This window comes from Suncus etruscus, chromosome 13 (assembly GCF_024139225.1).
Source record: "Suncus etruscus isolate mSunEtr1 chromosome 13, mSunEtr1.pri.cur, whole genome shotgun sequence".
In the NCBI taxonomy this organism is placed as follows: Eukaryota; Metazoa; Chordata; class Mammalia; order Eulipotyphla; family Soricidae; genus Suncus; species Suncus etruscus.
In genome coordinates, this window is record NC_064860.1 from 2161347 (window position 1) to 2179734 (window position 18388).

An 18388-nucleotide genomic window follows, 5' to 3' on the forward strand; every position below is an offset into this window, starting at 1 on the left:
GCTCCAGCTGCAAGTGCCATTGTGGCCGCCTTAGCAACTGTTATACTTTCTGCCGATGATCCAATGGAGAGGCACGTGCGTCTCCTGGAAAATGACGCGCCGATTGTCCTTCCACGTGAGAGCAGCAAGGAGGAGGCACGGTGGAGGAGGGGGATGACAATGGGGACCACAGGGCACCAGGTAACAGAGCAACCCAGGGAGGAAGCCAACCCAAGGCATGGACCCACCCCAGGACAGAGCAAATGTGAGGGCAGAGCCACTCAAGGCTGGGGAGGGTGGGTGTGTAGGGGTGTGGGGCCAACCCAGAGGGCCCAGCCCAGAAAGGGTCTTCTTGTGTGCCTGCCCTGAGCAGGGCAGGGTGGAAGGCTTGCTTAACTGCACAGACCCAGAGTGGCAGGACCGAGCTGCTGACCATGGTGCTGAAGAGGGAGTTGCATCATCTTTGCAAGACTCAGGACTCAAGAGTGGCAGTGTCTTCTTTTTTGATTTTTCGGGCCACACCCGTTTGATGCTCAGGGGTTCCTCCTGGCTAAGCGCTCAGAAATTGCCTCTGGCTTGGGGAGACCCTATGGGACGCCGGGGGATCGAACCGCGGCCGTGATCTTTCCTTGGCTAGCACTTGCAAGGCAGACACCTTACCTCTAGCGCCACCTCGCCGGCCCCAAGAGTGGCAGTGTCTTACTGCTTAGGGAGGGCTGGTGTTCTGGAGAGTGCGTTTGTAGTTCGAGGGTCCTTGAGTGTTGGCATGGCCCAGGCTGCAACACATATGCCCAGAGAAGCCAGTTTCAGCCTAACTGAACTTACCTCATGCATGTGTTTGTTCTCTCTTGAAAGGAGCTGGGCTTGGGGCAGCTGAGCAAGGGGCAAGGAGCTTTGGGAAAAAAAGGCAAATATCTCTGGAGAAGAAAAGGAAAGTACCTTTGGGAGGAGAAGAGATGGTGAATACAGCAGAGACAGAACTGCAGACATGTAGAAGAGCCCCTTGGTCTGCCCTGGCCTATACTTGGCAGGGCTGGATGTGGGGGGGGGCCAGATCCTGCCTGAAAGACCCTGGGTGTGCTTCAGTCTGAGACTAGAGGCTGGCACCAGCATGACTCAGATACAGCCAGCGCCCATAGCTGCTTCTTTTGGGGTTGGGGGGCTCCACACCTCTATTTGGCATCACACTGGGTATTGTGCAGGCAACACTTGCTCATGAGTGCCACTTCCTCCACTTCCACCTGAGCCACCACACAGGACAGCGTTCTGCTTGTTTTGATTTTTGTTTTTGTTTTGAACCACACCCAGCGGTGCTCAGGGATTATTCCTCTGTGCTCAAAAATCACTCCTTGTGGGCTTAGGGAACCTTATGGGATGTCAGGGATTGAACCTGGGTTGGCCATGTGCAAAGCAAATGCTCTCCCTGCTGTGCTCTGGTCCTGGCAATGTATCTGAAACCAATGAACACATGCCACACTCTGACCTGAACACTCCCTCTTGTTTGCTTTTGTTCTTGGGGGCCACATTCATAGGTGATGGGAACTAGGCATGGGTGCAACATGGGAGGCACCTTGTGGGATAGGGCCTAAACCCAGCCTGTAAATAGGCCCTGGCCCAGAAGCGCCACTCTTTCTAGAAGGAGGAAAGCCAAGCTTATTCCCTTTTCCACAGATATGACCTCAGACTGGGGAACACCACTGTTGAAGCTCTGGGATGACTCATGCTACCTGTCGAGCTGGTGTGGTGACTATGTCCTTGAGGCACTCTTGGCTAGACTCATGGGACCCAGGTGATGCTCAGAGAAGCAGGTTTGGCTACATGCAAGGCAGTATCTGAAACCTCATGCCACCTCTCTGGTCCCACTCCAAGTTCTTAGCCAAGCATTTTAAAACAAACCCACTGACATGTTTCCCACATAGACATGTGATGTTGTGTGTCTTTGTGTGATGCCACAAACAAAACCAGAAGTCAGTCTCCACTGGATTTGCAAACATAGCTGTATACATATATATATATATATATATGTTTTTCTTTTTTAAAACACTTTTGGAGGCAATGTTCTATGACCAAATACTGAGAAACACAGTCACAGTAGGAAAACTTACCAGGTGCTAAAGCAGAACCATGGAAAGGGGATCTAGTCTGGAAAAGGGGAATTAAGGTTAGCCCTTTAGACTCTGGGCATCTGTCTAGTGTCCATCTGCCCACACTAAACTATGGCCTCCCTGCCCTTGGCCCTGTCTAACTTCTCAGGGACAAGAGCAAACCCAGACTGGAGTGGACATGGGGGGAGGAAAGGACACTTGGTAGGAGAGTCCGTGGCTAGAAGCTGAGGATGAGGCATAAGCTCTGAGGTCGGCAAATGAGGCCCCCAAACTGGCTGAAGGGGCGCTAAGGCGGGCGTGGTTCAGAAGAGGAGCCCTAAGGGACCCTTTGTGGGTCCACCTCTTCTGGGCAGGGGATGGGCGAGGCAGGGGGCACCCCCTATGCTGCTTGCTGCTTGCAGAAGCAGCTGCGAAAGGCGTTGCTGTAGGTCTTGTTGAAGGCCGTATAGATGAGTGGGTTGAAGAAGGAGTTGGAGTAGCCAAGCCACAAGAAGATGCTCTTCCAGATGGGTGGCAGCTCACAGGAGCACAGTGGCATGATGAGCTCGGCCGTGAAGAAGGGGAGCCAGCAGATGGCGAAGACCCCGATGAGGATCCCTACCATGATGGCAGCCTTCTGCTCCTTCGGCTCCCGCCACGGGTCCCCTGTGGCTCGGGGGGCCGTGGACGCATGGCGGGTCGTGAATAGCTTCTGCTCTGAGGATTTCATCTGGAAAAGAGGACGGAACAGAGACTTACCGGGCATCTTACCATCCAGGGGGCACTCAGACTCGATGCCAGGCCCAGCCTGTTCAGGCAGGCTATGTCCTTATCCCAAGATGGGAGGTGGGGTGTGGAGAGGAACTCTGGGGCTTTCGACACAGTAGCAGACAGATGTGAAACAGCGCCAACTAGTAAGGAACCACATGTTGAAGAAGCCCAAGCCTCCACATAAACCCTGGGAGAGAAGATCCTTTTTGGAGGGTGGTAGTGGGAAAGGAAGACAGGGGATGTACGCATAGGTGCTCAGGGTTTACTCATGGCTCTATAAAGGACTCACATGTGGTAGTACCTGGGATAAATCAGCATCAGACACATGGAAGGCAAGTATCTAAGCCACTGTCTTATCTCTGTGGCCCTGCCAAGTGCCAGAAGCCAGAGAGTCTCACTAAAAGATAGCAGTTTTTGGAGCTGGAGTAGTAGAACAGCAGGTAAGGAGTTTGCCTTAAATACAGCCAACACAGGTTCGATCCCTGGGATCCTGTATGGTGCCCCGAGCCTGCCAGGAGGGATTCTTGAGCACAAAGCCAGGAGGAAGCCCTGAGCACTGACTGGTATGTCAAAAAATTAAAAAAAAAGGCTGCAGTTTTCTAGGACTTTTCATAACCTCTGGCTAGGGATACCTCCTTCCAGAGGGATATTCTCAAGGGTTTTCTCCCTCCCCTAAGTCAATGAAAAATAGAGACCCTCAAACTTGAAGGTGTCCCTGACTGTCAGCCCCAGGTTCATCCTCTTGCTCCTGTCCCTTCTCTTGCAACACAGGAATCCCAGAGAAAGCATTTTCCTTCCTCAGGTCAGAGTTGGCAGAGCAGAGCAGAAACGGAATAAGGGGAGTTGAGAACCTAATTTACACTGAGAGACAGCATGAATGGGCAGAGACTAGTGGGTTGGTCAAATGTGGCCCCAAATGGGTCAGTCATCTGTTGGGACTGAGGCCATGGAAGCAGGCCATGTGGCATCTCTGCAGCCCTTCACACGGGCATTTGCTGTGAGAATCGTCCATCTGCTCTTTGGAGGTGTGGAACTCAGGTTGGGACCCCCAGTCTCAGTTCCTGAACCAGCTGATACTGCGCTCTCACTGGAGGAACAAACAAGTTTCCTACCATGTCGAATATCTGAGCTTTTGAGCAGGACCACTAGGCTTAGGGTGTGTTGATGGGCAGTTGGATCATTACAGGTGAATAATATACTTTCCTGCCGTTTACCTGGGAAGCAGGATGGTTTGTGGAGCCAATATGGAGACAGACTGAAACCTGAGGCAGAGGTGGCCCCAGTCCCTCATCATCTGGGAGGAACCAGATTGGTGATCACAGTCACCCAATATCTGCTATTACCCCACTCACAATGGCTAGGATTGACCCTGAAGGTGCCCTTCCACTCACTATGCCTATCTGGGTTTCAACCCTATCACCACAGAAATGGTGCCCATCAGCAGATAAAAAGATGTGGGAAAACCATGATAAACCACTCAGCTATGAAAAAGATAAAATTTCCCTTCAGGGTAGAGAGATTTAAGGGGACTTTGTGGAACCATATACATCAAGTGCAGAAGGACAGACACTGACTGGGCTATCAATCAGGTTCTCTTGCTCGGAGAGGTTCCATTAGTTCTGAGACATTGAGGACTCAGTGGTCTAGCTCTGAAAGGTTCTGCGCTTGGTGCTACAGTGCTGAAAGGTCCTGGACTCGGTGCTCTAACTCTGAAAGTTTCCAGCTAAGTGCTTCAGCTCTGAGAAGAACTTGTCAAACTCACACAGTCTGTCCAAAGCCTGGTCAGGACCCATCCCTGCAGAGACATGGCATGGCCTCTATGTGGCGCCTGTCAGTGCTGTCCATGGAGACTTCCAGAAAAGCTGGGCTAGGACAGGGAGTGAGGGGCACGTTGCTGGAGGCCCATCTCTCCATTGTTTCTGGTGGGGGGCCACACTCCGAGGTGTTCAGGGTCACAAAGCCCAGGTGCTCTTGCTCAGTGCCCAGGAATCACTCCAGGAGTGGCAAATGGGAAGCCTAACAGATGTACCACCTCTCTGGCCTAACCCGTACTTGAAAGAAGGTGCCCACGAAGGATGCTCATTGCACCACATGCATGCACCATTGTAGGAAAGTGGTGCAGAAGCCTCACTAAGCTGTAAGCAAAAACAATGGTGCAGAAGGGCTCAACCAGCAACTGCAGCCCAGCATATCCTCAGATACCAACTTCAATCACAGCATTATGAGATCCAGAAATTGACGTAACCAGAAATAGGAATTACTGTGTGCCGGCTATGGGGCAAGCAGGGAACTGGGGACAGTCGTGAAAGCATGCAGACTGAATGCCTAAAACAACTGTATTATGAACAATTTGGTGAATCGGGATGTTTCAATAAGATTTTAAACAGGAGGAGGGAGGGAGGAAAGAGTCTGTGGGTGAGAGAGAGAGTTCAGTGGCACTTGCTTTGCATAGGGCTGAGCTGAATTCAATTTGTAGCATTCCATGGGGGTCCCTTGAGTACCACCAGGTGTAATCCCTGAGCACAGAGCCAGGAGTTAGCCTTGAGCACCACAAGGTGTGCCCCCCAGCAAAGATTCTTATCTGCTGTTGCTGATACTGGGATAAGGCAGGCCCTCCTAAGCTCTCCCAGGTCATCTATCTCATGGGGGTGCTTAGCTATGATCCCTCTTAGCACCATTCCCAGGTTCCTTTATGAGTCCAACAAGTTGGGGTTCCTTGGCAGCAAATGTGCAATTAGTATTTCATGGGGCCTCCAATAACCCCCCTTGGGATACTAATTGAGTTCTCATGAAACTCTTTCCGAAATCCCGTATCCAAAATCTATGATTTGCTTTCACTCCAGAATCTCAGGGGCTGGAGTAAGTACAGAGACAGTGTAGTAGAGCAATTGTCTTGCATGCAGCCCATCGGGGTTCCAGCCTCAGCATTCTGAGCCTGCCAGGAATGACCCCTATGCTCAGAGCCTGGAGTCAATCCTAAGCACCACCAGGTATGGCTCAAAAACAAATTAAAATAAACAATCAAAAAGCTAAAAAGGTTTCTAACATTTTTATTTTTCTGGGGCCAGAGTGATAACACAGCAGGTGGGGCCCTGTACGCAGCTGGCCTAGGTACAATCTCCGGCATCACAAATGTTCCCCCGAGCCTGCCAGGAGTGACTTCTAAGCACAGAGCCAGGAATAATCCCTTAAGACAGCCGGTTGTGGCCCAAAAACCAAAACATTTTTTAAAAAGTTATTTTTCTTGGGGCCAAGGCAGCTAGCTCCATCCTCAGGTGCAGGGGCATGGCTAGGGGGGCCTCCCTGGGTCTCTGGGACCAGTTGTTCCCAACAGCACCCTCAGCCCTGGGATTCTGCAGTGCTGGTGACAGGAGTGCAGCCAACCCCAAGATCAGTCTGCAACTCACTCATCTCTCAGTGACTCTAGAGTCCACTGGCAGAGTCACACAGACAGGGCAGCAGGTCACAACAATGTTGTTAGACCCCTGTTATACTGTTCCCAAACTATCTAGGAGATAGAACCCTGTGAGCAATTGTTCCAGGGACCCTGTAGAGCCATTGCTCCAGGGATTCTCCTTGAAGCAGAGGTTTCAGAGACACTGCTTAAGAGATGGGTAAGGACAGCACAAGAAGGGGCATTCACTCATAGGCTTGACTCTGGGCCTTTCCTTCTTCCTCACAGAGAGCTCTGATTGAGAGAGAGAAAGCTACTTTTATTACCTGTTAGGTTGCTCCCAAACATTCCTAAACACCCCCTGCCCCATTTTCATGTTGAACTTCTCTCTGGCGCTTTATATTCCTGACTGCCCATCTCTGGTATGGGCCGGCCCTGCCACCCAGCACATATTCCAGATCTTCTATTCTTACCTATATAAGCATAATTAGAATGGAAAAGGTGTATCTAGACATCAGCCTGGGACCTGATCTTCCCTGGTCACGAGCTGGGGGAAATGACCTCGGTCCTGGATGCAGGAGGAAAGCCAGCCCTTGCCGGCTGACAGGGACAGGACACATATCAGTCAGAGGAGATATTTTCCTTACACCTTCACGACCCAACTGGAGAGTCCCGTGAGAGCATTCCCTGGGCCAATTCCTCCCAGAAAAGCATGTCGATTTCTGCCTCCCTGTTCATTGTGTGCTGGGCATCTCATCAGCCATGCCCTTATCACATTATACACCTATCATACACACACTGGACACCCTCTCTGGTTCCCTGGGACCCCCACCCCTGGCCCCATGCTTGGCGGGCCCACCAGTCTGGACAATGAGTGTGTGGTAAGGGCACAGTGGGTCAGGCTGAGAGTCCTCAGAAGTGAGGGTTCTTCTGGGGGGAGAAGAGCGAGCAGCCTTTCCCTCCCCCAAACCCTGCAGGGCCTGGTGACTGACTCAGGGCACTGCAGCCCAACAGCCAATCAGCAGCCACCTCCCTTCCCAAGCCAGCTAATCCCGAGGCTCACCTGCTGTCTCCTGCTCTCCCTGGGTAACCCTGGGCCACCAGTGACGTCAGGGGCACCAGCAGACCCTGTGTCTGGACCCCTCCGCCCCCCCTCCCCCCTCATTCCCCTCCTAGGGAGACTAGAAAGGGCAGTGTTGCTGGCAGGGCCCCAGGGAAGAGCCTGCCTGTGTCTTTATTTCAGACCCGACTCAGCTGGACACTTCTCAGGCATCTTGCAAAGCCAAGGGAAGGTGGGAAGGAGGGAAGGCAGGAAAGGAGCAAAATGTGTGCAGATCAGCTGAAGTACCCAGAGAGTAATGTGTGTGCGTCTGCTCACTTTGCAGGGCCTCTCTGAGGGGCTCTAGGGGTGGCCCAGGGCCCCCTAGTTCTGCTGAGTCAGAGTGCTGAGTCCCCAGCCCGGCTGGCAGTGCTATCAGGAGTGTCCTTGGGGACCCCTGACCTTTGCTTAGGAGACTTCAGGAACCCCCTATAAGGGAGTAAGTCTCTAGCCTTTCACCATGAACCTCTGAGGTAGGATATGCCATTCCCTTCTTATGTCTTCACTATGGTTTACACTGTAGGTATAAGAACGTACAGGATTGAATTAGAATCTCACAATTGCCAAGCCCCTGTTTGAAGGCTGCCCCATGTTCAAGACCACTTTCCAGAGCCCGGTGGGTTCCACGGGAAGTAGGGTTTACCTGAAAAACATCGGGTGAAAGGAAAGCCCTGGCTAGTCCCCAACCTGTTCTGGGTTGGAAATCTAGCAGGCAAGGCTGGGTTGCAAAGTGTAGACCCTGTGTGTGTCCAGATCTGGATCTGCTCTGCTGGGACAGGGGGTGTCTCTACTCTGAACTGGGGCATCCCTCCCCACCAGTGTCTCCCAAATATGCCTTGTGTGCCCTCAGCCAACTAGGCTAAGCCAGTTGTCAGAGACAAAGATTAGCCCCAGGCTCTCTCTTTTCTAGAAAGATGTCCCTTTTCTCCCCACAGAAGCCCCCTCAGTCCCTTATCTTTCTAGACTGATGTTCCCCCCTCTGCTCCCCCCAGAAGCCCCTTCAGTCCCTTATCTTCCTAGACCGATGTTTCTCCCCTTCTCTCCCCCCGGGAGCGTCATCTTTCTAGACCCATGCCCCTCCTCCCTCGCAGGCACCTCTGCCAGTCCTGGGTGGCAACGGCCACTCACAGCCCACAGACAGCTGCATTGCAGGGCTCCTGTCTGGAATCTTCCCCAGGCAAACATGACGTCTCCCCCTCCACCACCACCACATCAACCATATCAGGCCCATGAGCTATGCTCCTGGTGCTGAACTGAATCGAACAGCTGGTCCCAGGACTCCGAGCTGGGGATCTCGCTGAATTCTAAATGATACCAGGTCCCCCAGAGCCTCCCAGGTGCTGGCCTAGGGGCAGGGGCTGGTGGGTTCAGGACCCTGCAGCGCCAGACCCTGAGTCCACCCTGGGGTCAGATCATGAAGAGTTAACTAAACCAGGCGTGGGTGGGAAGGGGCGAGAGGCCTCCTACAGCTATAGCAGTTGCTATTCAACACCCCATGGTAGGGGAATGGTGTGTGTGTGTGTGTGTGTGTGTGTGTGTGTGTATGTATGTGTGTGTGTATGTATGTGTGTGTGTGTGTGCACGGGGGGCAAACAGCCTTGTTTTTTTTTCTGATTCCCCTTGGTCCAGAGGGAGGAGGGGTTCCTACACCCCATCCAGGTCAGGGGGTAGCTGTGGGGTGGATGCAGCCAGCGCCCACAGCCCCCAGGCTGGATCTCCAAACACCACAGCTACCCCCGAGACATCACATTTGACTAATTTTGCCACTGTGATTTGCCAAGGGGGAAAACATTGAATTAAAAGATGAATGAACCTCCCCGTGAGTGCCAGGGGCTGTGCCTATTCCCCGGGGCACAGTATGGAACCTGAGAATTTCCAAGTCAGATGGAATCCCAAGCCCCTCGTTGTACAGAGCAATATGCCACCAAATGCTGCGTGGCGTCGTTAGCTCTACTAGACTGAGCCCATCTGAGCCCCCCACCCCATTTTATTTTTCATCTCTATTGGTTTCTCTGTCTCCACCACCTCCACTGCTCCTCCAGAAGTAAACACCTAATCGGGGTCCCAGCCAAGCTGGGGAGAGGAGCCCAGTGAGGGGGGCGCAGAAGAGGGGGGGACCTCCACGGCCCTACACCGCCTTCCTGGCGCCTGCAGAAGTCAACCCAGGGAGAAAGACCCCTCGCGCCCCCGAACGGGGAGGCCGAGGCCGGGCACCCACCTCCATGGCGTTGGGCACCGGCGTGATGCGGTTGCTCCTGCGCAGGTGGAGGCGCAGCTTGGCGGCGCGGTAGATGCGGCAGTACACGAAGAGCACCACGCAGAGCGGCAGGTAGAAGGCACCGATGGTGGAGAAGACGGCGTAGGACGGCGCGCGGCTCACCTGGCACCTCTGGCGCTGCTCCGAGTACGTCTCGCCCCAGCCGAAGAGCAGCGGCGCCAGCGAGATGACGGCGGCCAGCGCCCAGGCCAGCGCGATCATGGCATTGGACGCGCGCTTACGCACGCGCAGCGTGTAGCGCAGGTGGCGCGTGATGGCCCAGTAGCGGTCCAGCGCCACGGCCGTGACGCTCCAGATGCTGGCCGTGCAGCACAGCACGTCGCAGGCCACCCACGCGTGGCACAGGCGGCGCCCCAGCTGCCAGCGGCCGCCCGCGCGCTCGTGCACCAGGCTCAGCGGCATGACCAGCGCGGCCACCAGCACGTCGGCCACGGCCATGGAGCCCACCAGGTTGTGCGGGACGCGGTGGAAGGTGCGCACGCGGAAGATGGTCCCCAGGACCAGCAGGTTCCAGGCCAGCGTCGCTGCCCCCAGGCAGCCCAGGAAGACGAGCGTGAGGGCCTGGAGCACCGAGGGCACGGGCAGGCCGGGCTGCGAGCCGCCTTCCCCGAGGCCCCCGTCGGTCTCCAGTGGGGACAGGCTGGGGAAGGGGCTGGCGGACAGGTTCATGGATTCGTCCATCTCGGGGCGCGCCCAGGACAGGTTCGTGGGCACGTCCACGTCGGGGCGCACCCAGGACAGATTGGTGGGCTCGTCCATCTCCGGGCGCACCCAGGACAGGTTCGTGGGCACGTCCATCTCGGGGCGCACCCACCACCTGTGGCCCGTGCTGGGAGTCAGTCACTCTGTGGCGGGAAATTCAGGGACGTGTCCTGGACACTGGCCGCAGGCTCTGGCCAGTCCGGAGTCCGCAGCCCTCCGAGGTGGGCAGGCAGAGGCGAGGAGCCAGCCAGCCGGCGGGCACTGCCTCCTCGCTCGCTCGCTCGCTCTTCCCTCAGCGCAGCCAGCCAAGTCTCGGCACGCACGCAGTCAGGACCCGCTGGAGAGCCGCGAGCGAGCAGAGCGCAAGCCAGAGTGTGGGTGCCCGCGGAGGAGAGGGGCTGGCTGGTGCGTCAGAGCTGGAATTCTCCCCGCCTCCCTGCCCGCCCCGCACAGCTGCAGTCTCGGCTCCCAAGGGGCGCGCGGAGCACGACTCGATCGGCTTCGGGCCCGCCTCCCGCTGCTCGCCCCGCCCGCCTCACCCCCCACCGGAGACCCGCAGAGCACGCGAAGAGCGCGGATGGGCCCACGAGGGCAGGGCAGAGGGCAGAGCGCGGAGCGCGGAGCTGGGCACGGAGGTGGACGGAGTGGAGGCGGCCGTGCAGAGTGGACAGCCGAGGGCGGAGGGCACACCCACCGGACCTGGCTTGCTGGACCGGCACTGTCCTTGGTGCTGCCACCCCTCCCTCGCTCCCAGCAGCGCCCCTCTGCTCATGACTCTGTCCATGGTGCTACCTTGGAGCCTTGCCCTGGCGCCCATGGAGCAAGGGTTTCTCCGGGGAAGGGGCTTCCCCGCCTGGAACAAATCCGCCAAGGAACTTTGAGACGCGCTCCCAGCCGTGACTCCACCTGCCTGTCCTAGAAGCTATCTATGGTGGCCCCCAACGTTCCCAGATGCTTCTCCCAAGGTGCTCTTCACACCGCACCCAAGGTCCTCCTGTAAGGCATATCTTTCTTTAGGGCTCCCCTAAAGGGGCTGGTGGCAGGGCCAGCCCAGTGCTGGAGCTAAGGAATAGGCAAACATTTCCCAGAGGCCAGAGAGAGAGGGAAATTGGCGCGCTGCTACTTTTAAAAATGTTATTGCCAGGGCCGGAGCGGTGGCGCAAGTGGTAGGGTGTTTGCCTTGCACACGGCTAACCTAGGTTCTATCCCATATGTCCCCCAAGCCAGGAGCTATTTTTGAGCACATAGCTAGGAGTAACCCCTGAGCGTCACCGGATGTGGCTCAAAAAGCAAAAGAAAAAAGTTATTGCCTTTAAAAGATGGTATTTCATGGGCTGGATCAATAGCACAGCGGGAAGGGCATTTGGCCTGCATGCGGCCAATCAGGGTTCGATCTCCTGCATCCCATATGGTCCCCGGAGTCTGCCAGCAGTGATTTCTGAGCACAAAGCCAGGACCAAACCCAGGAAGGCCACTGGATGTTGCTCCCCGTAAAAAGTGATATTTCATTATTTCCCACATACTATTTATAAAACCATACAATTAAAGTGACCATAGAAATAGCAAAAGTTCCTGCCCAAAGCTTGATGTTTAAATTTCCTCACTATAACTGGAGCCCCAGGCTCCAAAATGAAAATCTGGTGAGACATGGGTCTGGAAGCAAACGTTGCCACAGAAAATAACCAACGCAGTGAAAAGGTACAAAAACTAATTCAGAAAACCCAACACTCAAGCCAGGACTCCCACCATACAAGCCTTCTGCTCCTAGAAAAAAAAAGTAGCTTAGTGGAGGAAGACCGAAGAAATGAATACCTGCCTTCCTCAAACCCCTACTTTTTTGGGGGGATTTGGGGGCCACACCCAGTAACACTCAGGGATTACTCCTGACTATGCACTCAGAAATTGCTCCTGGCTTGGAGACCATATGGGACACCTGGGGATCAAACCGCCGTCAGTCCTAGGCTAGTGCATGCAAGACAGATGCCTTACCGCTTGCACCACCACTCCCGCTCCATCAAACCCCTACTTCAATTCACAAGAACCAGGCTACATTCTAGGGTGGGAGAGGAATACCAGGTAGGGAGTAATCTAATAATTCCATCACCAGATCAGACCCTAGGGTGGAGTATGAACATAGATTTGGGTTGAATTAGTAATCTAACATCTCTCCCAATTGACTATAGAAAAACAAAATAATTCATATCACATTGTTTTTTTGTTGTTGGGTTTTTTTTTTGGTTTTGTTTGTGCTTTTTGGGCCACAGCCAGTGGCTATGCGCTCAGAAATCACTCCTGGCTAGGGGCCGGTGAGGTGGTGCTAGAGGTAAGGTGTCTGCCTTGCAAACGCTAGCCAAAGAAGGACTGCGGTTCGACCCTCCCGCATCCCATATGGTCCCCCAAGCCAGGGGCAATTTCTGAGTACTTAGCCAGGAGTAACCCCTGAACATCAAACGGCTGTGGCCGAAAAAGAAAAAAAAGAAATCATTCCTGGCTTGAGGGACCATATGGGAAATGGGGGATTGAACCATGCTTCGTCCTAGGCAAGGCAAATTCGTGCAAGGCAAATGCCCTATCGCTTTCGCCACAGCTCCGGCCCCATATCCCATGGTTCTAAGAAAAGTGTGGATGCCTCTAAAGAAAAAGATAATGGTTAGCAATATTTTGCATAGGTGCAGAAAATGTTGGGAAAATATAAAGAAAAATCTTTTGGCCTAAAAACAGGGTATCTCTACCCATGAAGCATCCTGCCTTAAGACCATCTACAGGCTTCAGGCACACTAATTTGTATAACCCCATAGTCTTTCTTCAAAGCACCAGGAAAGGTTCTCTTCAAACACAGTTTTCATGGTCAGGTTAGCTAGCGTGTTAGCCCATCCTGGGGTAAGTAAGTTCCATTCATTCCTAGATGACCTCCAATTTTCTTAGGCCAACCTGCCTTTATGGTTTCCCTGTAAAGTCAGGGTTACCTAGGCTTGGCCAATGTAGAGATGTGAAGGTCAAGTCAAAATGATGAGCTTGCAGGTGACCTTGGGCCTCTCATCTTCTGTAGGAATGTCTTATAAAAAGAGGTATGTCCCATCCCTCTTCAGGGTTGGGAGAGACTCCAGTCTCCAGAACTTTCCTAGATATTGAGAGGAGAGGCCAGGATGTGGCCAGTCAATACAGATCCAGGGTCTGTATTGATAGATGGTTTATTCCTGGTGTAGGTACAGAGAACCATCTTGGACCCAAGGTTCAAGGGTATCAGCTGATGCCCAAGGGAATAAATCCTAAGTCAAGTCACTAAGGCAAATGTTCAGATTGGAAGGCCCCCCTGCTGTAGCAAGAAGTTACTGAGTTCTCATCCCCAACAGATAATAAATTTCTTAGTTTCTAATATTTTATGACTGCATCTATGCAAAAGAAACAGTGCCATAGGATACTATTGGGGCCTAAGGGGAAGATCCCCAATCCCTATCCTGGTTCTATCAAAAACAAAAACAAAGACTTCAAGCACTCAGGGGTTACTCCTGGCTCTATGCTCAGAAATCACTCCTGGCAGGCTCAGGGGACCATATGGGATGCCGGGATTTGAATCACCATCCTTCTGCATGCAAGGCAAACACCTTAGCTCCATGCTATCTCTCCAGCCCCTATTTATACTATATTCTAAGAATTTCTACTAGCAAGTCTAAATAAAAGGAGGAAGTTTTAACTACATAATAAAATACATCATAGAGAATATACACTTAAGAAGTATACAAAGGAAAAAAAAGAAGTATAAAAAGGGGGTATGCAAATCCCTAAGCTATAGTCTGAGGAGAGGATAAATTCTGGATCACAAATTTCATTCTGCAATGCAGTCTTTTGGAGTCTGAAAAAACAACTCACAGCATTTATAGATCAGGAAAAAGCCAAAACCACTTGTGAGCAACAGTCTACGGTGAGCTGAAGTGGTAGAAATTGACCTTTGAGAACACATCAGTAATGGCGGTGTGCCTGCCTCATTCTATGAGGATGACTCACAGTTCAAAAACTTGAGTGACTCCGACAGCAGCACCAGCAGCCAGAGTAATGACATGGAACAGGAGACCTTCATGCAGAATGAGTCACTAGAGAAGACCATGAGCAGTTCACACTCCAATGGTGCTGTCTGAGCCCCACTCCCCATGCAGTGGCTGTCCCATCTAGTTGGGCTGATTTACTTACACGAGTGGCACCATAGCACCAGTGCAACTGTTGTGCTGCGGTGGAATCATCTTCTCCCGGGAAAAAGAAATGGCCATAATCAAGAAGGAAGGGCTAAATATAATATAAATAGAAATTACTTATAATACAGATGAACATTAAACATAGAGGTGGCCACCCCCCCCTCACTCATAGACAGACAAAAGAATCAATCCATAGGAAAAATCGACCCAGGTAGAATGGGTTAAAGTGCTTCAAAATATAAAGCCAGTATGTCAGGTGAGAAAGTTTTCTACTTCCTTAGAGTAATTAACATTGATGGGGGGGGGAAAACTTTGCTGAACAAAAGGCTTCATGATATAGAACATTCATTTTCTTTTGTTTTTCTTTTGGGGCCACACCCAGTGATGCTCAGGAGTTACTCCCGGCTATGTGCTCAGAAATTGCTTCTGGCTTGGGGGAACATATGGGACGCTGAGAGATTGAACCACTGTCTGTCCTAGGTTAGCACATGCAAGGCAAATGCCCTACCACTTGCACCACCACTCTGGCCCCCGGTATAGAACATTCTTAAAACAATAGTAATATTTAAAACTAGTATACTAGGGGCCGGAGAGATAGCATGGAGGTAAGGCGTTTGCCTTTCATGCAGAAGGTCATTGGTTCAAATCCCGGCGTCCCATAAGGTCCCCTGAGCCTGCCAGAAGCAGTTTCTGAGTGTGGAGCCAAGAGTAACCCCTGAGCACTGCCAGGTGTGACCCCCCCCCCAAAAAAAAACCAAAAATGAAAAAATAAAACAGGAAAAAAGAATGCAAGAATATAAGCTGCACCCCCTGTTTGTGACATCAGGCTGGGAAAATCCACGAAACTATGCCTGCCCAGTGGGGCCCGACTGAAAAATTGTGAGTGCTGCCTATGTGAGTCTGTCTACTGTCCTTTTGTGTGAACCTCTTGGGAGTGGGCCGAAAAGAGGCTCCAGAAAACTCGCTCTCCCAGAAGCCAATTCTAGGGCGGGAACGCCAAGGAACTGCTCCATAATGTGGAAACCGGCTATAAGCAGTACTTTGCTCTGCTTCGCTAAGCGGCCGTGCGCTCTTTCTAAGGAAAGAACACCATCACAACAAGAAGAAAAAATCACACTAAGAACTGTGCTGGATCACTGAAGCCCAGCATTTCTCTCCGGACTGTCTTCTCTGCTGCGTGCTCGGGCCTAAGATTTGATCCTGTGTGAGGCTTCATCCATGGAGGACTCCCCTCCCTTGGAGGCAAATCGACCCATCCAGAAAGGGTGAAGCCAGAGGAGTGTGGCTGCCTGCATCATTTAGCTAATGAATACCACCACAACACATAGAAAAACCCACAATACAAGTGTGACAATGGGGAAACAACACAGGCCAGCATCAGACATAGAGAATGAAGATAACAATTCTGATGACCAGATAATGACCAACCAACTAATCAACCTCTCAGATAAGGACTTTAGACTAGCAATATGGAAGATACTCAACGAACTCAAAGAAACCATGGATCGAGTTGAACAGAACACTAATAAGAACCAAGAAAATATGAAATTACAAAACTCCAAACTCAAATAACATGTCAACTCACAGGCCTGAAAAACTCAGTAAACCAAGTGAATGACAAAATGGATAAGCTCTGGACAGGGTATCAGAAGCTGAGAATAGACTTGGTGCTGTGGAAGATGAGATAAATAACAATTTCATACAGCAGGAGAGATTGGAAAAAAAACTTAAAGCAAATGAACAGACAATGGAAAAATTAGTCAAAGAATGGGAACAGATGAAAATAGAAGTCTATGATAAGCTCAACAGAAACAGCTTAAGAATCATCGGAGTCCCAGAGACCCAGGAAGAAAATTTCCAGGAAGAATCAACAGTCAAGAACATCATTAAAGAGAAACTTCCAGAGCTAAAGAATATATGTGATCAAATCCTGAATGCCCAAAGAGTACCAACCAAAAGAGACCCCAGAAAAAATACCCCAAGACACATCCTAGTCACAATGACGAATCCCACAGATAGAGACAGAATTCTGAAAACAGCAAGATCAAAAGGGGAAATTACATTCAAGCAAGCATCCTTGAGATTCACAGCAGACCTGTCACCAGAAACACTCAAGGCCAGAAAGCAGTGGTGGGACATTGTGACAAGACTTAATGAAATGAATGCTTCACCTAGAATACTGTACTCAGCAAAACTCACTTTCCAGTTTGACGGAAGAATACATGGTTTCACAGACAAAAAACAGCTCAGAAACTTTACAGGCTCAAAACCAGTCTTAAGAGAAAAACTGAAAGACCTAATTTAAGACAAGACTAACCAAAAGACACACCAAATTTCGATATAAAGATGGCATTAAATACCAGGACAATTCTTTCTCTCAACATCAATGGACTAAATGTACCAGTTAAGAGACACAGAGTGGCTAAATGGATTAAAAAATCAATCCAACCTTCTGCTGCCTACAAGAAACTCACCTGAATAGTTAGAACAAACACAGACTCAAAATAAAAGGATGGAGAAAAATTATCCAAGCAAACAACACTCATAAAAAAGCTGGAGTGGCCATACTAATATCAGAAAATGCAAACTTTATACTCAGGAAGGTTGTAAGGGACAAAGATGGACATTTTATATTAATCAAGGGGTATGAAGAGCAGGAAGAAATAACTCTCCTAAACATATATGCACCGAATGAGGGGCCAGCAAAATATTTAATACAACTGTTGACAAATCTGAAAAATAATATCAATAACAACACAATAATTGTGGGGGACCGCAACACGGCTTTGTCAACACTGGATAGGTCAACCAGACTGAAACCCAACAAGAATATACTAGACCTGAGGAGAGAAATGGAAGAAAGAGGCCTAGTGGATATATATAGGACATTCCATCCCCAGAAATCTGGATACACATTCTTCTCCAATGTACATGGGACATTCTCCAGGATAGACTATATGCTGGCACATAAAACATACCTCCATAATATCAAGAGGATAGAAATTTTGCAGACTACCTTCACTGACCACAAGACTCTGAAATTATTTGTGAATTCCAAAGGGGCACAAAAGAAAAACTTTAACACCTGGAAGTTAAACAGCCTCATACTGAATAACCAGTGGGTCTGAGATGAAATCAAGGAGGAAATCAAAAGTTTCCTGGAAACAAATGTCAATAAAGACACAAACTATCAGAACTTATGGGACACAGCAAAAGCAGTACTGAGAGGAAAATTTATAGCTTTGCAAGCACACACCAGGAAGGAAGAAGGAGCTTACCTGAGTAGCTTAATGACACAGCTAATAGAACTAGAAAGTGCTCAACAAAAGGACCCAAAAATAGGGAGACAGAAGGAAATAACAAAGCCAAGAGCAGAAATCACCAAAGTGGAAACCCAAAAAACAATCCGAAAGGTCAACGAAATCAGAAGTTGGTTCTTTGAAAAAACAAACAAGATTGATAGACCACTGGCAAAACTAACAAAGAAAGAGAGAGAGAAACTTGATAACTCGTATTAGGAATGAAAAAGGAGAGATCACTACTGATATGACAGAGATTCAAAGGGTAATCAGAAACTAATTTGAGAAACTCTATGCCACTAAAAATGAGAACCTGGAAGAAATGGATAAATTCTTGGACTCATAATCTTCCACGGATGAAGGAAGAGGATGTAGCATATCTAAACACCCCCATCACTACTGATGAAATTAAAATGGTAATCAAATGTCTGCCCAAAAACAAAAGCCCAGACCCAGATGGATTCACTAATGAATTCTTTTAAACTTTCCAAGAGGAACGACTACCAATCCTGGAAAGACTTTCATGAAATTGAACAAACGGAAACACTTTCAAATAGCTTTTATGAAGCCAACATCACCTTGATACCTAAAC

At 50.7% G+C, this 18388-nt stretch overlaps 2 protein-coding genes across 2 annotated transcripts in view; one reads left to right on the plus strand and one right to left on the minus strand.

The window, feature by feature from the left end:
* Nucleotides 1-18388, plus strand: part of XRCC2 (X-ray repair cross complementing 2) — an 813538-nt gene that overhangs the window by 181461 nt on the left and 613689 nt on the right. The gene's annotated exons all lie outside the window — the stretch shown is intronic.
* HTR5A (5-hydroxytryptamine receptor 5A) lies at nt 1980-10546 on the minus strand. The gene is made up of 2 exons (XM_049785287.1): nt 9546-10546; nt 1980-2793 (listed from the first exon to the last, which is right to left on the minus strand). Exons 1-2 carry the CDS (start codon nt 10401-10403, stop codon nt 2464-2466), a joined length of 1188 nt encoding a protein of 395 aa, XP_049641244.1. The 5' UTR covers nt 10404-10546; the 3' UTR covers nt 1980-2463.

Bases quoted from the DNA above. Each gene is read 5' to 3' on its own strand.
- HTR5A (XM_049785287.1), bottom strand. From the start codon at position 10,403: ATGGACGTGCCCACGAACCTGTCCTGGGTGCGCCCGGAGATGGACGAG. The intron at 2,794-9,545 runs GTGGGTGCCCGG...CCTCTTTTCCAG, and splicing joins CGGTGCCCAACGCCATGGAG to ATGAAATCCTCAGAGCAGAA.